General features: G+C 36.3%; 1 protein-coding gene across 2 annotated transcripts in view; it reads left to right on the forward strand.

The window, feature by feature from the left end:
* LOC142335994 (cilia- and flagella-associated protein HOATZ-like) overlaps nucleotides 1–20,175 on the forward strand; it is a 138,852-nt gene that overhangs the window by 20,165 nt on the left and 98,512 nt on the right. Inside the window, exons 4-6 of one of the 2 annotated variants that reach the window (XM_075384432.1) lie at nucleotides 1,087–1,196; nucleotides 1,444–1,503; nucleotides 1,985–2,328. The exons of the other annotated variant lie outside the window; for it this stretch is intronic. Of the exons in view, the coding sequence (XP_075240547.1) occupies nucleotides 1,087–1,196; nucleotides 1,444–1,503; nucleotides 1,985–2,212 (398 nt within the window). The 3' untranslated portion in view covers nucleotides 2,213–2,328. Of the gene's footprint in view, nucleotides 1–1,086; nucleotides 1,197–1,443; nucleotides 1,504–1,984; nucleotides 2,329–20,175 lie in introns of those variants that run through there. 2 annotated transcript variants of the gene reach the window in all.

A 20,175-nucleotide genomic window follows, 5' to 3' on the forward strand; every position in this document is an offset into this window, starting at 1 on the left:
TTTTTCTTTGATATTTCTTATTTTATGTTGGGTTAGGCTAGCAATTAAGTTGCAATACTCTTCGAGTCGTTTCCGGTATTCTGCGGATATTTTTAAGCCATTTTTCGCTTGACCGATTTTTCGTCTGAACCAATTGACTTTTGTCCTCGAAAACGAATTAACAGCGCTCCGAGGGTATTAAGTGGCCGAGCTGCTCTTTTAGAGCCTTACTAGTCTTACTAGTCTATAAGTATGCAAGTCACCGAAACTGTTAACTGTTTTCAGGAGTCAATTTCAGGTTGTGAGGGGCGGTTTTTAATTTGAATAACCCCTCGGTCAACCCCCCCCCCCCCCCCCCTCTATGTCAACCCCCCTACAACCTGACTATATGGACACCCCTATCGTCCGACTCTCCCACAACCCCCAACCCCCCCCCCTTCGCTTGACCCCCCATTCCGCTCACACGACCCCAAATGCTAGCATCCCTAAGCCCCAGCTGGCTACTACCGAAGCCAACCACTCGCCGGTCGTTTGAGAGCAATTCGCCTGACGTTAGTCGGCTTATGCAATAATGTTTGCTTGACCGATTTGACTTTCCGACTCCAACTGAGTAGTAAAAACTTGCTGCAGTAAAAATGTTAACTTTGCAGAATGACACTTCATTCACTCAATTTAAAAGTATGACGCTTCGTTAATTTCAAAAATTTTAAAACGGAAAGCTCCCCATTTACCAAAATTTAACGATTCGAACGAATGATCTGGAAAAAAATAAGAAATTCTACAAAACTCTTATACTTCAGAAAACGATTTTTTCAATTGAGTAACTTGTAGAAGACTCTGCGAGATACATGAAATCAAATATTAGAAGCCACCTAAAATGTACATGCGTAGATTCTGTTTGAGAGTCTCGAGTGAATTAACAGAAGTACTCAACCTGAATTTAACTGTGTTTACGTTTGTTAATTTCATAACACAGTAACAGATATTTATAATAAATTTTGCCATTGTTATGTAGTACAATTATAATCATGCGCTACCTTTTATTATACAACCTTGTGTATAAACTTCAAAGGAAATCTTGTCTTTTTAAATTTTTTCTGAATGTAGAACCCAATTTGGCGCACAAGGCTGCCAAGAAGGATGCTGCTTTGGACAAGTTCTTCATGCGTGCCAACCAGAAGATGCTGGCGGACAGAGCTGAACACATCAAGCGACTTGTTAGATCATCACTCACTCACTCACTAACACATGTCTACTTTATCCTTGACCAAATTTCATAAGTGTGCGAGCTAACTTATACGTGGGCATTTTAGTTAGAAATACACAGATTTAACTTTAATGTGAACGTCGTTTGAGACTACTTCAGTATTCTATGCAGGGTGCTAATAAATTGTAAAAACCCGGGGGGACTTCGTTGTTCTATAAAGTTGTTTTAAGTGATTTTATGAAGTTCTTTGTTTCTAGGCCTATCATAGAATGCAGATGCTGCAGCTGTTGGAAAAAAGGAAAAAGGAGCGGATAAAGGTAAAGCCACCAATTTGTGCATCTTCGATCAGATCAAATAGTTAAACAATTTAAATGAAAACTGGCATTGGAGAGAGTATGTAAATGGACGCGCGTCTGATAACATAATTTGGTAGCTGTCAATTTGGCGCATTTATATATATATATATATATATATATATATATATATATATATATATATATGGCAGCAGTATGATGGATAGAACCGCAAACTAAGCTCAAGAAAGTTGACCACCCAACTGGACAACATTTGCATGAAAATATATTAAAAGTTGCAACAAATTACTTTGCGTGAATTAGATTTCCATGCTGCTGTGCTGCTCCCAACAGACAAGATAGCTTTAATTGCTGTATTCTGGTATAATTTCATATACGTCTTGTTAATGCAAAAACGCATTAATTTTACACACGCGCTTAAAAAATTTGAAAATACCGAGAATTTTCTCATTGCACATAGTTGTATTTGTTTTGTGGTTTACAGAAGGAACTGGTCTCTGAAGACTTCAAACCAGTGAAAGCAAGTGAGATCGAGGAGTTAGCATCGATGACACTGAATGGGAGTGAAGACGATGATGCTCCTCTTTACACCGAGGATGAACTGGAGCAAGAGCTGGCCATGTTGAAGACATTCGAGACCACAATTCTGAGAGAGATTCAGACACCCTCCTCAACACCACCTACATCTGCACCTAAGCAGGACACTAAGTGAATTGAAAACTTAGTTGAGAAACTCAAATAGAAATCTGTAAATTGTCTATTCAGCAGCAATTGTATATATGTACATTTGTATTTGTCAATTACAAAATAGAGAATATTTGGATAGGTTGTTTTACTGGGCAAACGAGAACTTTGTTGGCGTAATTGTTCAAAGTTTGAATGCTGGTGAAAAGGCTGTCCCTTGAGATTGATGACACACAAATCTTGCAAGCTTTGCGTTCTTTAGCAATCAGGCAGTCCATCAAACAGTGCAATGCCCGACGTGTGGGTTGCTGTTTGCAGATTCAAGTAATTTTTACCTTTTTACATTTAATTTCTCACGCAATAGTTTTAGCAATTTTTGCAAACAGTGTGGAGACTGAACAACTCAAAATTGATGGCAAAATTAGAGTGAATAAAATTTTGCGTTAGATGAGCGTGACACAAGGCGTTTTGAACAACAGACAGAACTTAGCTATCAGTCACACAACACAACTCTCAATACTAGGAGCGTGCGGTAGTGTTAGTCGAACAGTGCTCCGCTGGCAACATCTTAGCTACATTCATGTTACACAAATGTTAATGGAACAAACTCTATTTTGCGAAGAGTCAAAAGTGTCTGCGTGCGCAAAGAGGTCTGCGTCGACAAACCACCGAGCAAAAGAGCGAAGACTTTTTAACGTTGCAGCCTCATCTATTAAAAGCCGCGAAGCAAGGGCATTGATTTCATCGATGTTTTTATAGCTGTACGCTGCGCGTAGCTGTATTGCGGTGTTCCTGGGTCTTTACGACTCGAAGAGGAGTATTGTTTTTTTTTGAGGTTTATACCGCTCGAAGGGGACTAAAGGATAATTGTATTATTTAAAGTAAATTTTTGGAGTGAAACGTAAGGCACAAAATCGAACGATTGAAAAATCTTATTGGCCTTCTGTTGGTTTGTTTTTTAAATTCAAAAAGTTTGAATTGTTATGGGGCGTCTTTTTTATCAACATTTTTTGGAGTGTATAAGAAACGGGATGTAAAGGCCAATGCACGTGAAATCTAATGACTATCAATGTTCACATGCTGCATTTTGTTAAAGCAGTTTTTATTTGCTCTTGAACGAATTCATAGCAGTTATTGTGAACGTGTTGGTCTTTTTATGCAAAATTTTTTGCTTGACCATTGTGAGTGTGATAACCCTGACTATAGGGTACAATCGTGCTGCGAATCCACTCAGATTTAGATGTATGGATTCGAGGTACGAATCCAAGTTTCCAACGTCAATTGGATTGTTACTTTTAGAATTAACTACAATCGCGGTGCGAATGTAGACAATTTAAATGGTGATGGATTTCTCCTTCAAATCCGCTAAGTTTTTATCTAGTGGAAAAGAGATTAGATTGTGAACGACTGAATTCAGTAAGAAGATTCAAAAGAATGAATAGTTGAGTAAAAGTGGTAGGTGTGAACAGTATGAAATAATGACTTTTTAGTCGGCGGTAATTTATAATTATGTGAACATTGACTTTTAGTTTTACAAGGACAAGTATAAATTAATTAAGTACAATTTACTAAATGGGAACTAAATTATGGTACAACCGTACCACATATCCTGCGCTGAACAAAAAATTTTAAACTGCATCAGTATAAAATTTAGAATAATATTAAAATATGTACTGGTTATTATAGATAGTATACATAATGAGGAACGATTAATGAGTGCCGTAGGATTAGTGTATTCGAGTCTCAAATGTAAGAAAGAACGAACATAACGGAAATTGACAACATATGCAGTAAATTTTATGCACGCGATATAAATTAATTCACAAACGTGATTCAAATCCATCCAATTTTATAATACGCAGATTAGCGTTACAATTGCAACATCAAATTAAAGGAATGGAGAACTAACACACAATGAGAAATAAAATTAAACGAAAACATGAAATGAGTGGAAAAGCAGGGCAATTTCGAAATGAGTTTTAACAATTGCAGATTGGAACTAAGTTAATAAGTTAACAATGACAATTTGAAATAGTTTTGGTTTAAATTTGGTTTTCTGCATCGAATACACTCATGCTAACTTCACGAGCGTAATCGTCGTAATTGTATTCTTCAGGGGACCAAGTTCCCACTGGTGTTGGTGCAGAGGGGCTGGTAATCGTCAATTCGTAGTCTGTTTCGGGAACTGGCGGCCTTGTAGCTTCTTCATGGAGGATTGTTTCGATCACCGGGTTTGTTCGTTTCGGTTTCTTGGAAACCGGAGCTGTTGAATCATCACTAACCGAATTGACCGAGCTTTCGAATCCGTAATAGTCTGGAGCTCGTCGGTTTCGTTTAGAACTAGTATTCGAAGGAGACGTGGTTGAAGACGTCACGGAAGGGGCAGCAACAGACGATGTATTTGACGTATTCATACTCACCGATGTGTTGCGTGATCGTTTTCCCCCGACTTGAGGCTTTCTTGGTTTTCGTGTCAACATTGCTTTTGAAATGTTGCTGTTGGCAGATGACACACCCGATGCGGCATCTGACTGTGTTGGGCGGTGTCGAATTTTTATCTCCCCGCGGAATTTCTTCTTTAGTTCCTTCGTGTGCTGCGCGATTTTCTCTTCCGTAGTTTTATCGTAAGGGAGGGGTCGACGCTGTGCATATTGCCAGAGTTCAGTGTTCCTTTCGGCGCGAGTACCGAATTTAGCAATATCGCTATTGCGAACGCTTACTTCAGGTACTCCTGGTTCTTTGATGACGGTTGTCGTATCTGATGTACGAACAACCGTACTTCCTGGTGCCAGTGTTTCCCAAAGACCGCGGAGGTCTCGTTTGGAACGTTTAGTCACCTTGCGAGCGAGCTTCAAATCCAGTGACTTTTCCGATCTGGGGATGGGGTTATTCAGTTTGGGATGTAATATGAAGCGAGAGACAGATTTGTTGTGTTCGCAGTTTTAGCGGCGTCCGGCGTCAACTTGTGCCCGTTGCATTGCCTCTTCAATCAGTATGTCGCTTCTGTCTCCCGTCACCCATCCATTTTCATCCAAGTAGTCCTCCACAGGGACAGTGTCGGCGTCTAAATAGTGGTGAAGAATGTTTTCATATGACAGATTAGACGATTTAGGTGTTGTACTTATATTGCTTAGTGGTGTGTTTGGCTTACGTCCAAAGTGTGCTTGGAAAGGTGTTACATTTGTAGTCTTTTGTTTACATATACGTAATTGATATACAATTGACTTTATTGCTTCTTTAATTGTGAATGTTTTATTTCTATTGTCTAATTTCATGCAGCCTAAGCGTCTTTTAATTGTTTGTATCAAACGCTCCACTAATCCTATGGCTCTATGATCATTTAGAGGGGCAGGTAGTATGTTAATATTGTGTTGTTTGCAAAAGTTTTTAACTTTATAACCTATTAAACATCGTGCTTGATAAGGTCTAATATCTCGGGGAACACCGTGTGTTTGAATGTAATCGTCTAAAAATTTTAGTACGTTTGGTCCATTAGCTTTATCAAATACTTCTACAGAAGGATATTTGGAAAAACGATCAATACATGCAAGAAAATATGTGTCTTGATCTTTTTCATTCGTGATAGGACCTCCAAAGTCAATCTGTATTTCTTCATTTTGTTCTGTACATGGCAATAAAGGTTTCCAATTAGACACCGGAATAACAGGTTTAAGGTTCTTACCAATATCCGTGCATGGTTTGCACGTGGCCGCTTTATTTAGAATTTCGCGGTGCATATACGGCCAGAACGCGTATTGGCCAAGCGTTATCATCCCCCAACTTCCTGGATGCGTTAAGTGGAGGCTTTCCAACACCGCGTCTTGAATGGAGTGTGGAATCGCAACGCGTTCGTCCACACAAACACATCCTGAGCGGACGTGCAAGTCTCGCCAGTACGAGAAGAGGTACGGGTTGACTTACTTGCATCTCTGGGGGTCATCTTGAAGTATGCAGTCCCGTACTTCTTTCAGAACTGCGTCCTTGCTGGTCAGTACTGCCAGAAAACCTTTTGTGAACAATTGTGTCAGGTTGTTCTCAAACACCTCTTCTTTTGACAATTCGACACTAGGAGAAGGGTGTCCCTCAGTTGAAGATCGGGTCGTTCCTGAATTTGGAGTGGATTGAAATGTCACTCGGCTGTGGGTAGGGGGAGTTTGCGGGTTTCGGCTGTGTGAAGGAGAAGTACTCATTTCGTGATATTCAATTACGTGGATATGAGTGCGGTTAGATGTAGTGTTTATTTGTGACTGGTTTTGAGTTGAGTTTGCACTGGTATTAGAATGAGATTGAAATTGTGCTGCGTTTGCAGAGTATTTAAAGAGCAACTGATTTGTATTTCGATTAATGGCAGAAAGCAAATTGGAATAGTTTGTTGAGCGAGGATGTGAGGCACGTGTGGAATGTGTGGTAATGACGCTGTTAAAGTGTCGTGATTGACAGGTTTGTGGTGTGGTATTTACATAAATTGCTGCAATTGCGTCACGAATCCGGGTAATTGTTGCTACCGCAAATTCCTCGTCATATTTGTTTGTAACTTTTGCTTTCTGATTTGGTTGGCGAGAAATATAATCTACCAGTCCCATTTTTGCACCGGGGATATGTTCAATATTAAAGTCAAAAGGTAAAAGACGATCAATCCATCGTGTTAATCTACTATTATAAGATTTGTTTGATCTGTGTTCTTTCATAATTGAGAGTAATGCTCGATGATCTGTGATGATTGTAAATGATTTGCCAAATAAATAATATTTAAAATATTCGACGGACCACACAACACCTAGTAATTCAAGTTCATTAATGCTATAACGTTCCTCATTGGAGTTAAGGAATCGAGATGCAAATGCAACCGTATGCCAACCTGTAGGTGAACGTTGTTCTAGTGCTGCTCCTAATCCTGCTCTAGAAGCATCGCATTTGATCCGCGTTTCCAAGTGAGGATTGTAATGTGTGTTTTCTGTGGCGTTTGCTACTCTATTTTTAATTGCTTGGAAATGTGTATCGTGTTCTATGTTCCAAATGAATTTTGTGTTCTTTTTTAATAATGGACGAAGAGGATGACAACATTGAGATAAGTTAGGAATGAATTTACCAAGGTAATGTACAGAAACTAAAAATGATCGGAGTTGTTTTAAATTTTTAGGTGCTGTTAGAGATGCGATTGCTGCTGTTTTTGACTCAAGTGGGGCTATTCCAGATTGACTGAATTTATGTCCTAACCATACTATTTCGGTTTTTGCAAAATGACATTTAGGTAAGTTGATTCGTAGGTTATCCTCATCTAATTTTTTTAAGCACTGGTAAACAAGTTTTAAGTGGTCTTCTTTAGACCCACGGCTAACTACTATAATGTCATCTAGAAAGCAGTAAGTATTTTTTAGTCCGACTAAAGTATAGTCCATTACTTTTTGGAAAGCTGCTGGCATGTCAGTTAAACCGTAGAAACCTGTAATGAACCGATATGTTCCCGTTCTCTCACCGCTGATAATATTAAAGTTACAGTGTTTGGCCGTTTCCGGATCTAATTTAAGTTGACTGTATGCGTACTTCAAATCCAGTGTGGAATAATATGCTGTTTCTTGTGATGCGGATGTGTTTAAATTTTGCTGAATTGTGTCAATCAAATTATCAATATTTGGCATTTGATATTTGTTTTTGTGAATAGATTTATTTAAAATTTTTGAATCTAGTGCTAATTTAACTGTTTTATCTCTTTTAACTGTAATAACTATAGGTGAGATGAAGTTTTTGCCGGAACAACTATTTAATTTGATAAAGTGTTTTTCATCAAGTAATTTTTGGAGTTCTATGTTAACTAATGGTTGTAAATTAATAGGTACTCGTCTTCCTTTTTGATGAGTAGGTGTAAATTCATTATGAAATGTAGACTTTACTGAATGTTTTAAAGATTTACCGACACGGGTGATGAGTTCGGGAAAGTCAAAAGAAATTTGTCGCTTAATTGGGCATTGATTTTGATCAATGTTTGCCACTTGTTTTGATTGAATTACTGAGAAACCTAATTTTGGGAAAAGGTCTCGTCCAATGATTGGTCGGTGACCATCTTCGACGACAGTTACATCAACATCTGAGGCTATCCAGTCGTTGCACTTTATTGATGTCTTGATTATACCTTTTATCTTGATTATGTCATTGGAGAAAGTTTTTAAGTCATGGATTTCGGGGGACTGTATCCAATAACTATCTTTGCATTCCAATACCACTTTGTCTGCTAGACTTTTGTTAACAATCGTACAAACACTGCCTGAATCCACCAATGCTTTGGTGCTTGTATTTCCAACTCGAATGTCCAAATTTACGGGTTCTACCTCGCGAGCGTCGGTATTGTATGAAATTGCCGCTACACAATTGTCATCGTAATCATCGTAGTCGGAATCGTAATTGGCATCGTATATGCTCTTTTGTTGTAGGAGTTTGCTAATATTGTTTACTTGTTCGGTCACTGATGTCGTGGTGCCGACTGTAGCCGCTTCCGAAATTGAGTCATCTACGTAATTTACTCGAGATCTGGGTTTGTTAGCTTGTTTTGTTTTGCGACAAACCTTAGCGAAATGGTTAGAGATTCCACAATTTTTACATATTTTCCCACGGGCGGGACAATTTTGTCTATGAGATGGAGTCCAACCATATCCACAATTCGGACAGATTGTCGGTTTTACGAATTGATTTGTAGATGGTCGCTTTCTATTCCACGGTCCTTGGATATTGTTTATCGAGTGAACTTCATTAGTTGAATTGTTGGTTGCGGTTCCAGAGATTTTAAGTTGTGTTTGTATGCCCATTTCGATACTGATCGCTATTTCGAGAGCTTTTTTAGGTTCTCGTGTTTCTTTTAGCAATTCTCTTTGAATTTCTCCATCTTGCATGTTAGCAAAAAACACGTCCCGTATTATCGATTCCTCACGGCTTCCCAAATCACAATTTAGGGAAAGTTCCCGAAGGCACCCGTAGAACTTTTCCACTGGTTCGCCTTTCATTTGTTTTCGGGATAGAAATGTATATCTGTCAAATATAATATTCCTTTGTTTGGTGAACACTTCATCAAGGCATTCCCATAGAACTTTCATGGTCACTCTGTCAATTTGGATACTTGGTTCTTGTGAACCAAAAATTCGTCTTCCTTCAACTCCCAGGCTGAGATACGTTAGGGATACTGCTTTACTGTCACAGTATTTCCAAGGCTTTTCCCCACATAGTATGCCCACAAGTTCTGCTTTCTGGCATCGGTTAAGCCATGAGTTTTTTAGCTGTTCATTCCTAGTACGTCTGTCTCTTTCGCTTTGAGCAGTGCTGTTTTGAACGTCCTCCTCGTAGATTGGTTCTGGGGGAAGGGTAACTTTTTCTGGGGGGTCCTCAAGAAGAGTATCGATTGATATTCCTTCTTTAGCCATGATGGCTAACTTTAGCATGACCTGCCATCTGTCCCACTGCAATGGAGGCTCCAACGTCGGTTTCTCCCAAAAGGGCTCGATTCCCAAGAGTGCGCGTTCTTTTGTAGCTGACTGCGCCATGTGATAACCCTGACTATAGGGTACAATCGTGCTGCGAATCCACTCAGATTTAGATGTATGGATTCGAGGTACGAATCCAAGTTTCCAACGTCAATTGGATTGTTACTTTTAGAATTAACTACAATCGCGGTGCGAATGTAGACAATTTAAATGGTGATGGATTTCTCCTTCAAATCCGCTAAGTTTTTATCTAGTGGAAAAGAGATTAGATTGTGAACGACTGAATTCAGTAAGAAGATTCAAAAGAATGAATAGTTGAGTAAAAGTGGTAGGTGTGAACAGTATGAAATAATGACTTTTTAGTCGGCGGTAATTTATAATTATGTGAACATTGACTTTTAGTTTTACAAGGACAAGTATAAATTAATTAAGTACAATTTACTAAATGGGAACTAAATTATGGTACAACCGTACCACAGTGAGCTTTTCTTCTAGAACATTCTTTGACTTTTCAAGTGACTTTTCCACGCTTTCGCTCTTCATTTTCGAGTGATCTCTAAAAAAGTGCATTTAGAAGCGTTTTAGACCATCTGGAGCAAGTAACATCGTTTCAATAAATTTTCGAAAATATGCCTTATTGGACCATTTTTTAGCGGTTTTGCGTTCTTTTTCAATTTCTAAGAGCAGTTCGGGAGTTCTGTAGTTCCGAGTAATTGTTTCATTTTTTTCGATGTCTTTCAATTGAAAATATATTATTTTTTGTCGACCTTGTTGTTTAATTGCTCTCGTAGAGAAGCAAATATTGTAAACGTGTGTCTTTACGCAAAAATTTTGCTTGACCCATTTGACTTTTCAAATGACTTTTACGCCCTTGACTTTTGCGTTTCGCGTGATCTAAAATTCTTTCTCTCAATCACAATTTCATGCAGCTGAACTCAGTTGGTGGCAATTTAATACTAAGAATCAAGTGCGTAGAAATTGGTGCCATTTTTCACTTTAAATCTTAATAGTGGTATATGTTAACCTCTAATGTGGTTATTTGAAGCCCACTATTGAACCTCTTGGTCCCATCTAGGCTCTCCCTCCCCCGTCTGACTGAAGCAGGCTGTAATTGATTAGAGCTCCCACTAATCGTTCAAGAGCAATTCTTCCCACGTTTAGTAGGTTTTATTTTTGAGTTGTTTTTTTAAATAAAATTGAGTAGTTTTTGAAAGTTTCTTCCACGTTTGTCTTTTTAAAAAATTTTCTCCAATTTTGTTTTATTTTGTGCTTTTAGCTATAGGCTTCAATAAGCAACCATTGATATATAGATATTCCATATGTTGTTCTTAAAAGTTCCCCATTTTGGATAGACAGGAAACTTCAGGAAACTTGAATTATATCCGTTTTGGAGTCGCATGTTGTAAAGAAGTGTTTATAAAACGTTTTAGCGTTTTGTCTTCTTAGAAACTTTTCCAAAATTTTTTCCCGTTAATGTTTCAAAATGATTAATGTGATTTAGCATGTGGTTTATTATGCCAGGTTTGGAGGCTGATAGATTGTGTAATTTGTGAGAATTTTTTCACTCCAATTTCAAAGTAGAGTGACAAAACGGGTTATCGACAATAATTTGTTTCCTGATTGTGATGTTTTGCTCACTTGCAGAAATGTTCTGCGGAATTTTTGCTCACTTTTGATTTAGATTTTTAGTGTTGTTTCAATTTGTTTGATCGGTTTTTCGTGAATGATTTTTCCAACGCATTCATAGTACATTCTAGGTCTAGTTTTCAGTTTAGTCAATAGAAAATCTTTAAATTGTTTCAGGATTTGCTCTGCTGTGTTTATACGACTGAAAGAATTTGAATTGTGTGGGGGGTTGTCTTTCTTTATGAAATGTTTACACATTTTGGAAGAGTCATTTTGGTTATGCCAAAACAGAAAGTGGAGCAAAAAGGCAAAAGGTTTTTCGCCGTGATTTTTTTCACCGGAATTTGGAAGTAGAGTGAAAAAATGTTAATTGAACAAAAATTCGCTTTCGCTTTTCACCTATCGGTTTTTTGTTCTCATACGGCATCTTGACCTTGTTTTTTTTTACTTTTTTTTTGTTTTTACGATTTTTTTATGATAGACAATTTTTCTAAATAGCTTAAACAATTCATTTAAAGTCCATTCTATGTCTAGTTTTTTGTCTAGTCTACGAAAATTCTTTGAATTGTAGGTGAGGACTTCTCCTTCTATGTTTTTTTTGTCATTAGGATTTTTGTTATGACGAAATGAGATAACAACCACTTCAAATTGGCTTTCTGTTCATTTGTTCATGCAATTTTAACCCAATTCCGTCCGTGACATCGTTTTGTATTCCTAGTGAACCGAGATAATTTTTGATTGCGTAAATAAAATTTTGATCACACATGACTTACCTCACTCTCAAAAAGGCGTCCTCACTCTCAAATTTACTTTTTTAACTTTAATTCAAAGTGATAAGGACAAGAGAAAAGTTTTTTTGGTCTGTTTAATTTACTCTCTTTTTGATGATCTACATAGCTGCCACTATTTTCTGACAATTTGCTGGCTATGTTAGTAATAATTGTAGCCTTGGTTACATTGTGTTTCAATGTTTATGGGATATTTTTCAGTTTTATGCTAATAGGGAGGTTTTTTACTCTGTTTTGGATGTTTTGTATGTTTTCGCAATTTTCTGCTATGGTGCTATGGTTTTGTTCCAGGACGTGCATTTGGAATTGAACAATTATTTATAGTGAATAAAGTTGTTTAGGCACCAATTAATTACAAATTTGTTGGTATAAAACAGTCTTATTACTAAGAAATAGGGCAGAAAACAAAGAAGTTTTGTAAGCAACTTTTTCCAATTTCTTGCAGTTTCTCATGTCTTTCACATGGCTTACCTATTGTTTTGTGATTATTTCAATGTCCTCAATCGCATAGAAAAAGTTTTTGTTATTTGTTGCGATTTCCTTATCTCTTCATTAGAAATAGTATTTACACCTAGAAGACGTTTGACCTGTAAGCAATACTGAGTTAAATCGCCTAGTTTACTAACTTTCTGAAATCTTTTTTCATCATGCTTCGTGTGCAGTGGATGCCTTTTTGGCTTCCAACAGTGTTTTTGCAACAGTGTTGTCGCATATATGTAAACGTTATTAATCTTTTTTGGTCCATTGCTTTCAAATTTTCTGATTGTAATTCAATTTCCCTAGGAAAAAAATTGTTAAAATGTAATCATCAGAAGTTGAAGCGTTTCAAGGGGAAATTGAAACAGGTTTATTTTTTTCTCACAAAAAATTAGTGTTTTTGCAAATTTACCTTGATATTTCATGCACTGAACGCCTTTCTAACTAGAGAAACTTTTGTTTTTTTAAAACGTACACATACTAGCCCGAATTTGTCATTTTTTGTCAATTTTTTTCTCCGTTTTCGTTTGTATTTTAGTTTCAGGTACTACAAAAAGTCTTAGTTCATCGTAAGGGATATAAGTTGTCAATATTAAGAATTAAAATTAGTTTTTGGCGTTTAGTCTTTGAATTTTAGTGTAATTTGAAATTCAGAAAGCTCGATTCTCCGGATCTCTAATTCTTCAAAACATCGAATGCTAAAAGACGAAATGTCCTTGGTTTATTCATTTAATTTTATTATTAGTTATTATTTCAATGGTCTTTTCACTGTGTGAATATTTTACCACATTCTTGATTGTATATTTATAGCATTCTCATAAAACTTATAGCCATATTTGCCCTGTTTTTCACAGTTGTAAAAATTATTGATCTTAACGTTTATCTGAAATCTTTTGATATTTTTTGGTTTGTAACACATTTCATTTTAAATGAAAAAGCACTGAGTATTTGTTTTATTTTTTTTCGAAAATTTTGACTGGTTTTTGTTTCTTCAAAATTCATTTTTCTGTAAAAAACCGTTTTGTTTCTTAGTAGTACGTTAACTTTGTCTTTTTTACGATTAAAATAAATTTTGCAAAAGAATAAACTCAGTTTGTCTAAGAGGATACATGTATATCTATGTGATAGCTCAGATCGTGAGGTATACAATTGAAGAATGGTTGCTTGTTTAAGTTCATGTTATTGGATTCGAGGCACGAATCCACTATGAAAAGTATAGCTTGAGAATACAGCTACCAGAGTTTCTAAGTAATTGTGTTACGATTCCAACTCTGTTTTCTAGTTAGGGCATGCTGACGCAATTCCACTAACAAACTATTAGTAGTCCAAAACAGGAGGTTTTGATAAGCAATTGAATTCAAGAATAAAATGAAGAAGAGAATAAAATGATGAAAATACTAGAGTTGACAACAGTAGGTTGCGTGAACATATATGAATAAATGACTTTTTAGTAGTCGGAGGTAAAACTCTTCTGAAAGAGTAGTTAAAAGTCAACGGATGAACAAGATAGTGTAACTATCACATGCCCTTGGCTTCGACAAAATTTGAGAACAATACGTGTTATCAGATTTGGAATATGACATAAAATAAATCACATATTTACTGTTTATTAACAAAAATGAACTATAGAGAATTAAACTGCAAACAATTTTACTGCACTGGTACAATAACATAACTAAAACTAGAGCTGAAATTGCAATGGTTTTTCATTATCCAAATTGAATGAACAAAAAAATGCATGTACAAAAAATTGAACTAAACATACAATTTTAAACGGCAAAAGTGACACGAATGAATGAGATATAATTGAATCAACACATGATTTTTTCATCAAAAAAATTGAACTAAAATGCACAAAATAACAGCAAATGTATCACCTGTGAGTGGTACGTAAAACAGAGACAATGAAATTGATTTGTATTAATTAATTTAAATTAAATTGTTATTGAAATTTTTGGGTGTTTCAAATTAGATTTCCTACATCCAAGACACTAAGGATGACTTCTCGCTCTTATTCAGCATAGTCATATTTATAGACTGGAGGAGAGTTTGATATCAGTCGAACTCGCGGGTTGGGTGGACTGACCACAGACAATTCGAAATTTGTCTCTGCGATTGGGGGTTGTGAACAGAACAAAACGAAATCTCAAACCCATAGTAGCCAGGGGCTCGTCGGTTTCGTTTTTCTTTCGATATTGAAGGGCTTGAAGTTGATGAAACAGCGAAAGTATTAGGAGTCGCGGATTGTTTGCGGCTTCGTGTTGTTAATGGTTGAGGTTTAGTGGGCTTCCCGGTGCTCTTTGCTTTTGAGATGTTACTAACCGCAGAAATTCCGGAGGTATTATTACTGTCAATGACAAATTTTCACGTCGGAACTATAGTTCTACTTTAATTCCTTCGACTGGAAGGCGATTTTCTCCTCCGTTGTTTTAACATACGGAAGGGGAAGTCTTTGAGCGCATTACCACAAATTGTGTATTTCGCTCTGCTTTTCTGCCAAATTTGGCTATATCGCTGTTTCTTACTTTGACTTCGGGAAGTCAGGGTGCTTTAATAACCGTAGTTGAGAGTGATGTACGAACACCGATGCTCCTAGGCGCCAACGTATCTCACAATCCTCTGAGATATCTTTTTTTGATCTTTTGCTCATTTTTCTTGCCAACTTGAATTCTAGAGAGGTCTCCGATCGAGGAATGGGGTTTGTGAGCTTGGGATGGAGTATAAAACGGGACACAGACTTATTCTTGTCGCTGTTGCATCTGAGGCCCGCATCCACTTGTGCTTTATTCAAAGCTTCTTCAATGAGACTGTTGCTCCTCTCGCCCGTCACCCATCGATTGTCGTCTAAGTAGTTCTCAAAAGGGACAGCGTCTGCGTCTAAACAATGATGTAAAAAATTTTCATTTGTCCAACTTATAACCTTTTTTGCCTTGTTTTTCACAGTTGTGAAAAGTTATTGATCTTAACGTTTATCAGAATTTTTTTAATATATTTTTTTTCGTAATATATTTCGTTTAAAAAGAAATAGCACTGAGTATTTGTTGGAATTTTTTTCAAAAAAATTTCACTGGTATTTGTTTCTACAAATTTTATGTTTTTGTAATAAACCGTTTTGTTTCTTAGTAGTATGTTAACCTTGTCATATTTACGATTATATTGAATTTTGCAAAAGAATAAGTTCAGTTTGTCCGAAACGATAGGGTTTCCAAGGAATTGTGTTGCGATTCCAACTCTGTTTTCTAGTTAGGGAACGCTGACGCAATTCCACTAAAAAACTATTCTTAGTCCAAAATGGGAGGTTTCGATAAGCAACTGAATTCAAGAATAAAATGAAGAAGAGTGAAATTACAAGAGTTAACGAAAGTGGGCTGCGTGAAAATATATGATAAATGAAATATGGAATATGGAATATCAATTTGGATTATGACATAATATAAATAACAAGTTTACTGGTTATTATAAAAAATAAATTAGAGAAAAATAAACTGCAAGCAATTGTATTAAACTGGAACATTAACATAACTAAAATTAGATGTGAAAATGCGATGGTTTTTCAAGATTCAAATTGAATGATTAAATGAAATGCATGTACAAAAGAATTAAACTAAACATATTTTTTTAACAGCAAGCGTGACACGAATGAATGAGATATAATTCAATCAACAAATGATATTTTTTATCAATGGAAATGAACTAAAATGCACAAAAATAACAACAAATGTATCACGAATGAGTGGTACATAAAACAGAGACAATGGAACTGGAATTGTTTTAATTATTTTAATTTAAATTTTTTCGTGAGGTTTTTAGTTGTTTTGATTTAGAATTTCTGCATCACAAACACTCATTCTGATTTCTCGTTCATATTCAGCATAGTAATATTCATAGTTTAGAGGAGAGTTTGAAATCAGTCGAATTCGCGGGTCGGGTGGATTGACCACAGGTAATTCGAAACATCTCTCTGCGATTTGGGGTTGTGAAGCCTCTTCTTGAATTACAGTCTCTATATCAGGATTAGTTGGTCTTGAACGTTTTGTGATTGGTGCGGCTTCCTGGCCACCACAGAACAAATCGAACTCTCAAACCCATAGTAGCCAGGAGCTCGTCGGTTTCGTTTTTTTTTCGATGTTAAAGGGCTTGAAGTTGATGAAGCAGCGGAAGTATTAGGAGTTGCGGACGGTTTGCAGCTACGTGTTGTTAATGGCTGAGCTTTAGTGGGCTTCCCGGTGCTCTTTGCATTTGAGAATTTAATATTCGCTGAATTTCCGGAGGTAATATCAGTCTGTCAATGACGATTTTTTACGTCGCAACAATAATTCTTCTTAAATTCCTTCGAATGGAAGGCGATTTTCTCCTCCGTTGTTTTGTCATACAGAAGAGGACGTCTTTGAGCGTAAGGCCTCAAATCTGTATTTTGCTCGGCTTTTGTGCCAAAATTGGCTGGCCTTATTTGCCCTGTTTTTCACAGTTGTAAAAAAATGATTAATCTTAACGCCCGCATCCACTTGCGCTTTAATCATGGCTTCTTCAATGAGACTGTTGCTCCTCTTGCCCGTCACCCGTCGATTGTCGTCTAGGTAGTCCTCAACAAGGACAGCGTCTGCGTCTAAACAATGATGAAATTTTTTTTCATTTGTCCAACTTATAACCTTTTTGCCCTGTTTTTGATAGTTGTGAAAAGTTATTGATCTTAACGTTCATCTGAATTTTTTTGATATTTTTTGGTTCGCAACACATTTCATTTAAAATGAAACAGCACTGAGTATTTGTTGGAATTTTTGTCAAAAATTTTGAATGGTAATTGTTTCTGCAAAATTCATGTTTTTGTAAAAAACCGATTTGTTTCTTAGTAGTATGTTTAACTTTGTCTTTTTTACGACCTATTTAAATTTTGCAAAAGAATAAATTAGTTTTTTCCAACAGGATACTTGTATATCTATGTGATAATTGGAGAGCGGTTGCTTGTTCAAGTTCATGTTATTGGATTCGAGGCACGAATCCACTATGAAAAGTATAGCTTGAGAATACAGCTACCAGAGTTTCTAAGTAATTGTGTTACGATTCCAACTCTGTTTTCTAGTTAGGGCATGCTGACGAAATTCCACTAACAAACTATTCTTAGTCCAAAACGGGAGGTTTTGATAAAGAAATGAGTTGAAGAATAAAATGAGGAAGAGTGAAAATACTAGAGTTAACAAAATTGGGTTGCGTGAACATATATGGATAAATGACTTTTTAGTAGTCGGAGGTAAAACTCTTCTCAAAGAGTAGTTAAAAGTCAACCGATGAACAAGATAGATTTTGAGGGTCAATAAATTGTTGTAAAAAATGATTAATCTTAACGCCCGCATCCACTTGTGCTTTATTCATGGCTTTTTCGATGAGACTGTTGCTCCTCTGGCATGTCACCCATCGATTGGCGTCTTCAACAAGGACAGCGTCTGCGTCTAAACAATGATGTAAGTTTTTTCCTTTTGTCCAACTTGAACCTTATTTGCCCTGTTTTTGACAGTTGTGAAAAGTTATTGATCATAACGTTCATCTGAAATTTTTGATTTTTTTTGGTTCGCAACACATTTCATTTAAAATGAAACAACACTGAGTATTTGTTGGAATTTTTGTCAAAAATTTTGAATGGTAATTGTTTCTGCAAATTCATGTTTTTGTAAAAAACTGTTTTGTTTCTTAGCTGTATGTTTAACTTTGTCTTTTTTACGACTTATTTAAATTTTGCAAAAGAATAAATTAGGTTTGTCCAACAGGATACTTGTATATCTATGTGATAGCTCAGGACGTGAGATATACAATTGTAGAGCGGTTGCTTGTCCAAGTTTATGTTATTGGATTCGAGGCACGAATTAACTATGAAATGCATAGCTTGAGATTACAGCTACCAGAGTTTGTAAGGAATTGTGTTGCGATTCCAACTTTGTTTTCCAGTTAGGGAATGCTGACGAAATTCCACTAACCAAACTATTCTTAGTCCAAAACGGGAAGTTTTGATAAGCAACTGAGTTAAGGAATAAAATGAGGAAGAGTAAAAATACTAGAGTTAACAAAATTGGGTTGCGTGAACATATATGAATAAATGACTTTTTAGTTGTCGGAGGTAAAACTCTTCTCAAAGAGTAGTTAAAAGTCAACCGATGAACAAGATAGATTATGAGGGCCAATAAATTGTTGTAAAAAATGATTAATCTTAACGCCCGCATCCACTTGTGCTTTATTCATGGCTTTCTCGATGAGACTGTTGCTCCTCTCGCACGTCACCCATCGATTGTCGTCTAGGTAGTCCTCAACAAGGACAGCGTCTGCGTCTAAACAATGATGTAAGTTTTTTTCTTTTGTCCAACTTATAACCTTATTTGCCCTGTTTTTGACAGTCGTGAAAAGTTATTGATCTCAACGTTCATCTGAATTTTTTTGATATTTTTTTGTTTCGCAACACATTTCATTTAAAATGAAGCAGCACTGAGTATTTGTTGGAATTTTTTTCAAAAAATTTGACTGGTATTTGTTTCTGCAAATTCACGTTTTTGTAAAAAACCGTTTTGTTTCTTAGCTGTATGTTTAACTTTGTCTTTTTTACGACTTATTTAAATTTTGCAAAAGAATAAATTAGGTTTGTCCAACAGGATACTTGTATATCTATTGGATAGCTCAGGACGTGAGGTATACAATTGTAGAGCGGTTGCTTGTCCAAGTTTATGTTATTGGATTCGAGGCACGAATCCACTATGAAATGCATAGCTTGAGATTACAGCTACCAGAGTTTGTAAGGAATTGTGTTGCGATTCCAACTTTGTTTTCCAGTTAGGGAATGCTGACGAAATTCCACTAACCAAACTATTCTTAGTCCAAAACGGGAAGTTTTGATAAGCAACTGAGTTAAGGAATAAAATGAGGAAGAGTAAAAATACTAGAGTTAACAAAATTGGGTTGCGTGAACATATATGAATAAATGACTTTTTAGTAGTCGGAGTTAAAACTCTTCTCAAAGAGTAGTTAAAAGTCAACGGATGAACAAGATAGATTATGAGGGTCATTAAATTATTGTAAAAATGATTAATCTCAACGCCCGCATCCACTTGTGCTTTATTCATGGCTTTTTCGATGAGACTGTTGCTCCTCTCGCACGTCACCCATCGATTGCGTCTAGGTAGTCCTCAACAAGAACAGCGTCTGCGTCTAAACAATGATGTAAGTTTTTTTCTTTTGTCCAACTTATAACCTTATTTGCCCTGTTTTTGACAGTCGTGAAAAGTTATTGATCTCAACGTTCATCTGAATTTTTTTGATATTTTTTGTTTCGCAACACATTTCATTTAAAATGAAGCAGCACTGAGTATTTGTTGGAATTTTTTTCAAAAAATTTGACTGGTATTTGTTTCTGCAAAATTCATGTTTTTGAAAAAAACCGTTTTGTTTCTTAGTAGTATGTTAACTTTGTCTTTTTTACGACTAATTTAAATTTTGCAAAAGAATAAATTAAGTTTGTCGAACAGGATACTTGTATATCTATATGATAGCTCAGGACGTGAGGTATACAATTGACGAGCGGTTGCTTGACCAAGTTTATGTTATTGGATCCGAGGCACGAATCCACTATGAAATGCGTTGCTTGAGATTAC

This window comes from Convolutriloba macropyga, chromosome 3 (assembly GCF_964194025.1).
Source record: "Convolutriloba macropyga chromosome 3, txConMacr16.3, whole genome shotgun sequence".
Lineage (NCBI taxonomy): Eukaryota > Metazoa > Xenacoelomorpha > Acoela > Convolutidae > Convolutriloba > Convolutriloba macropyga.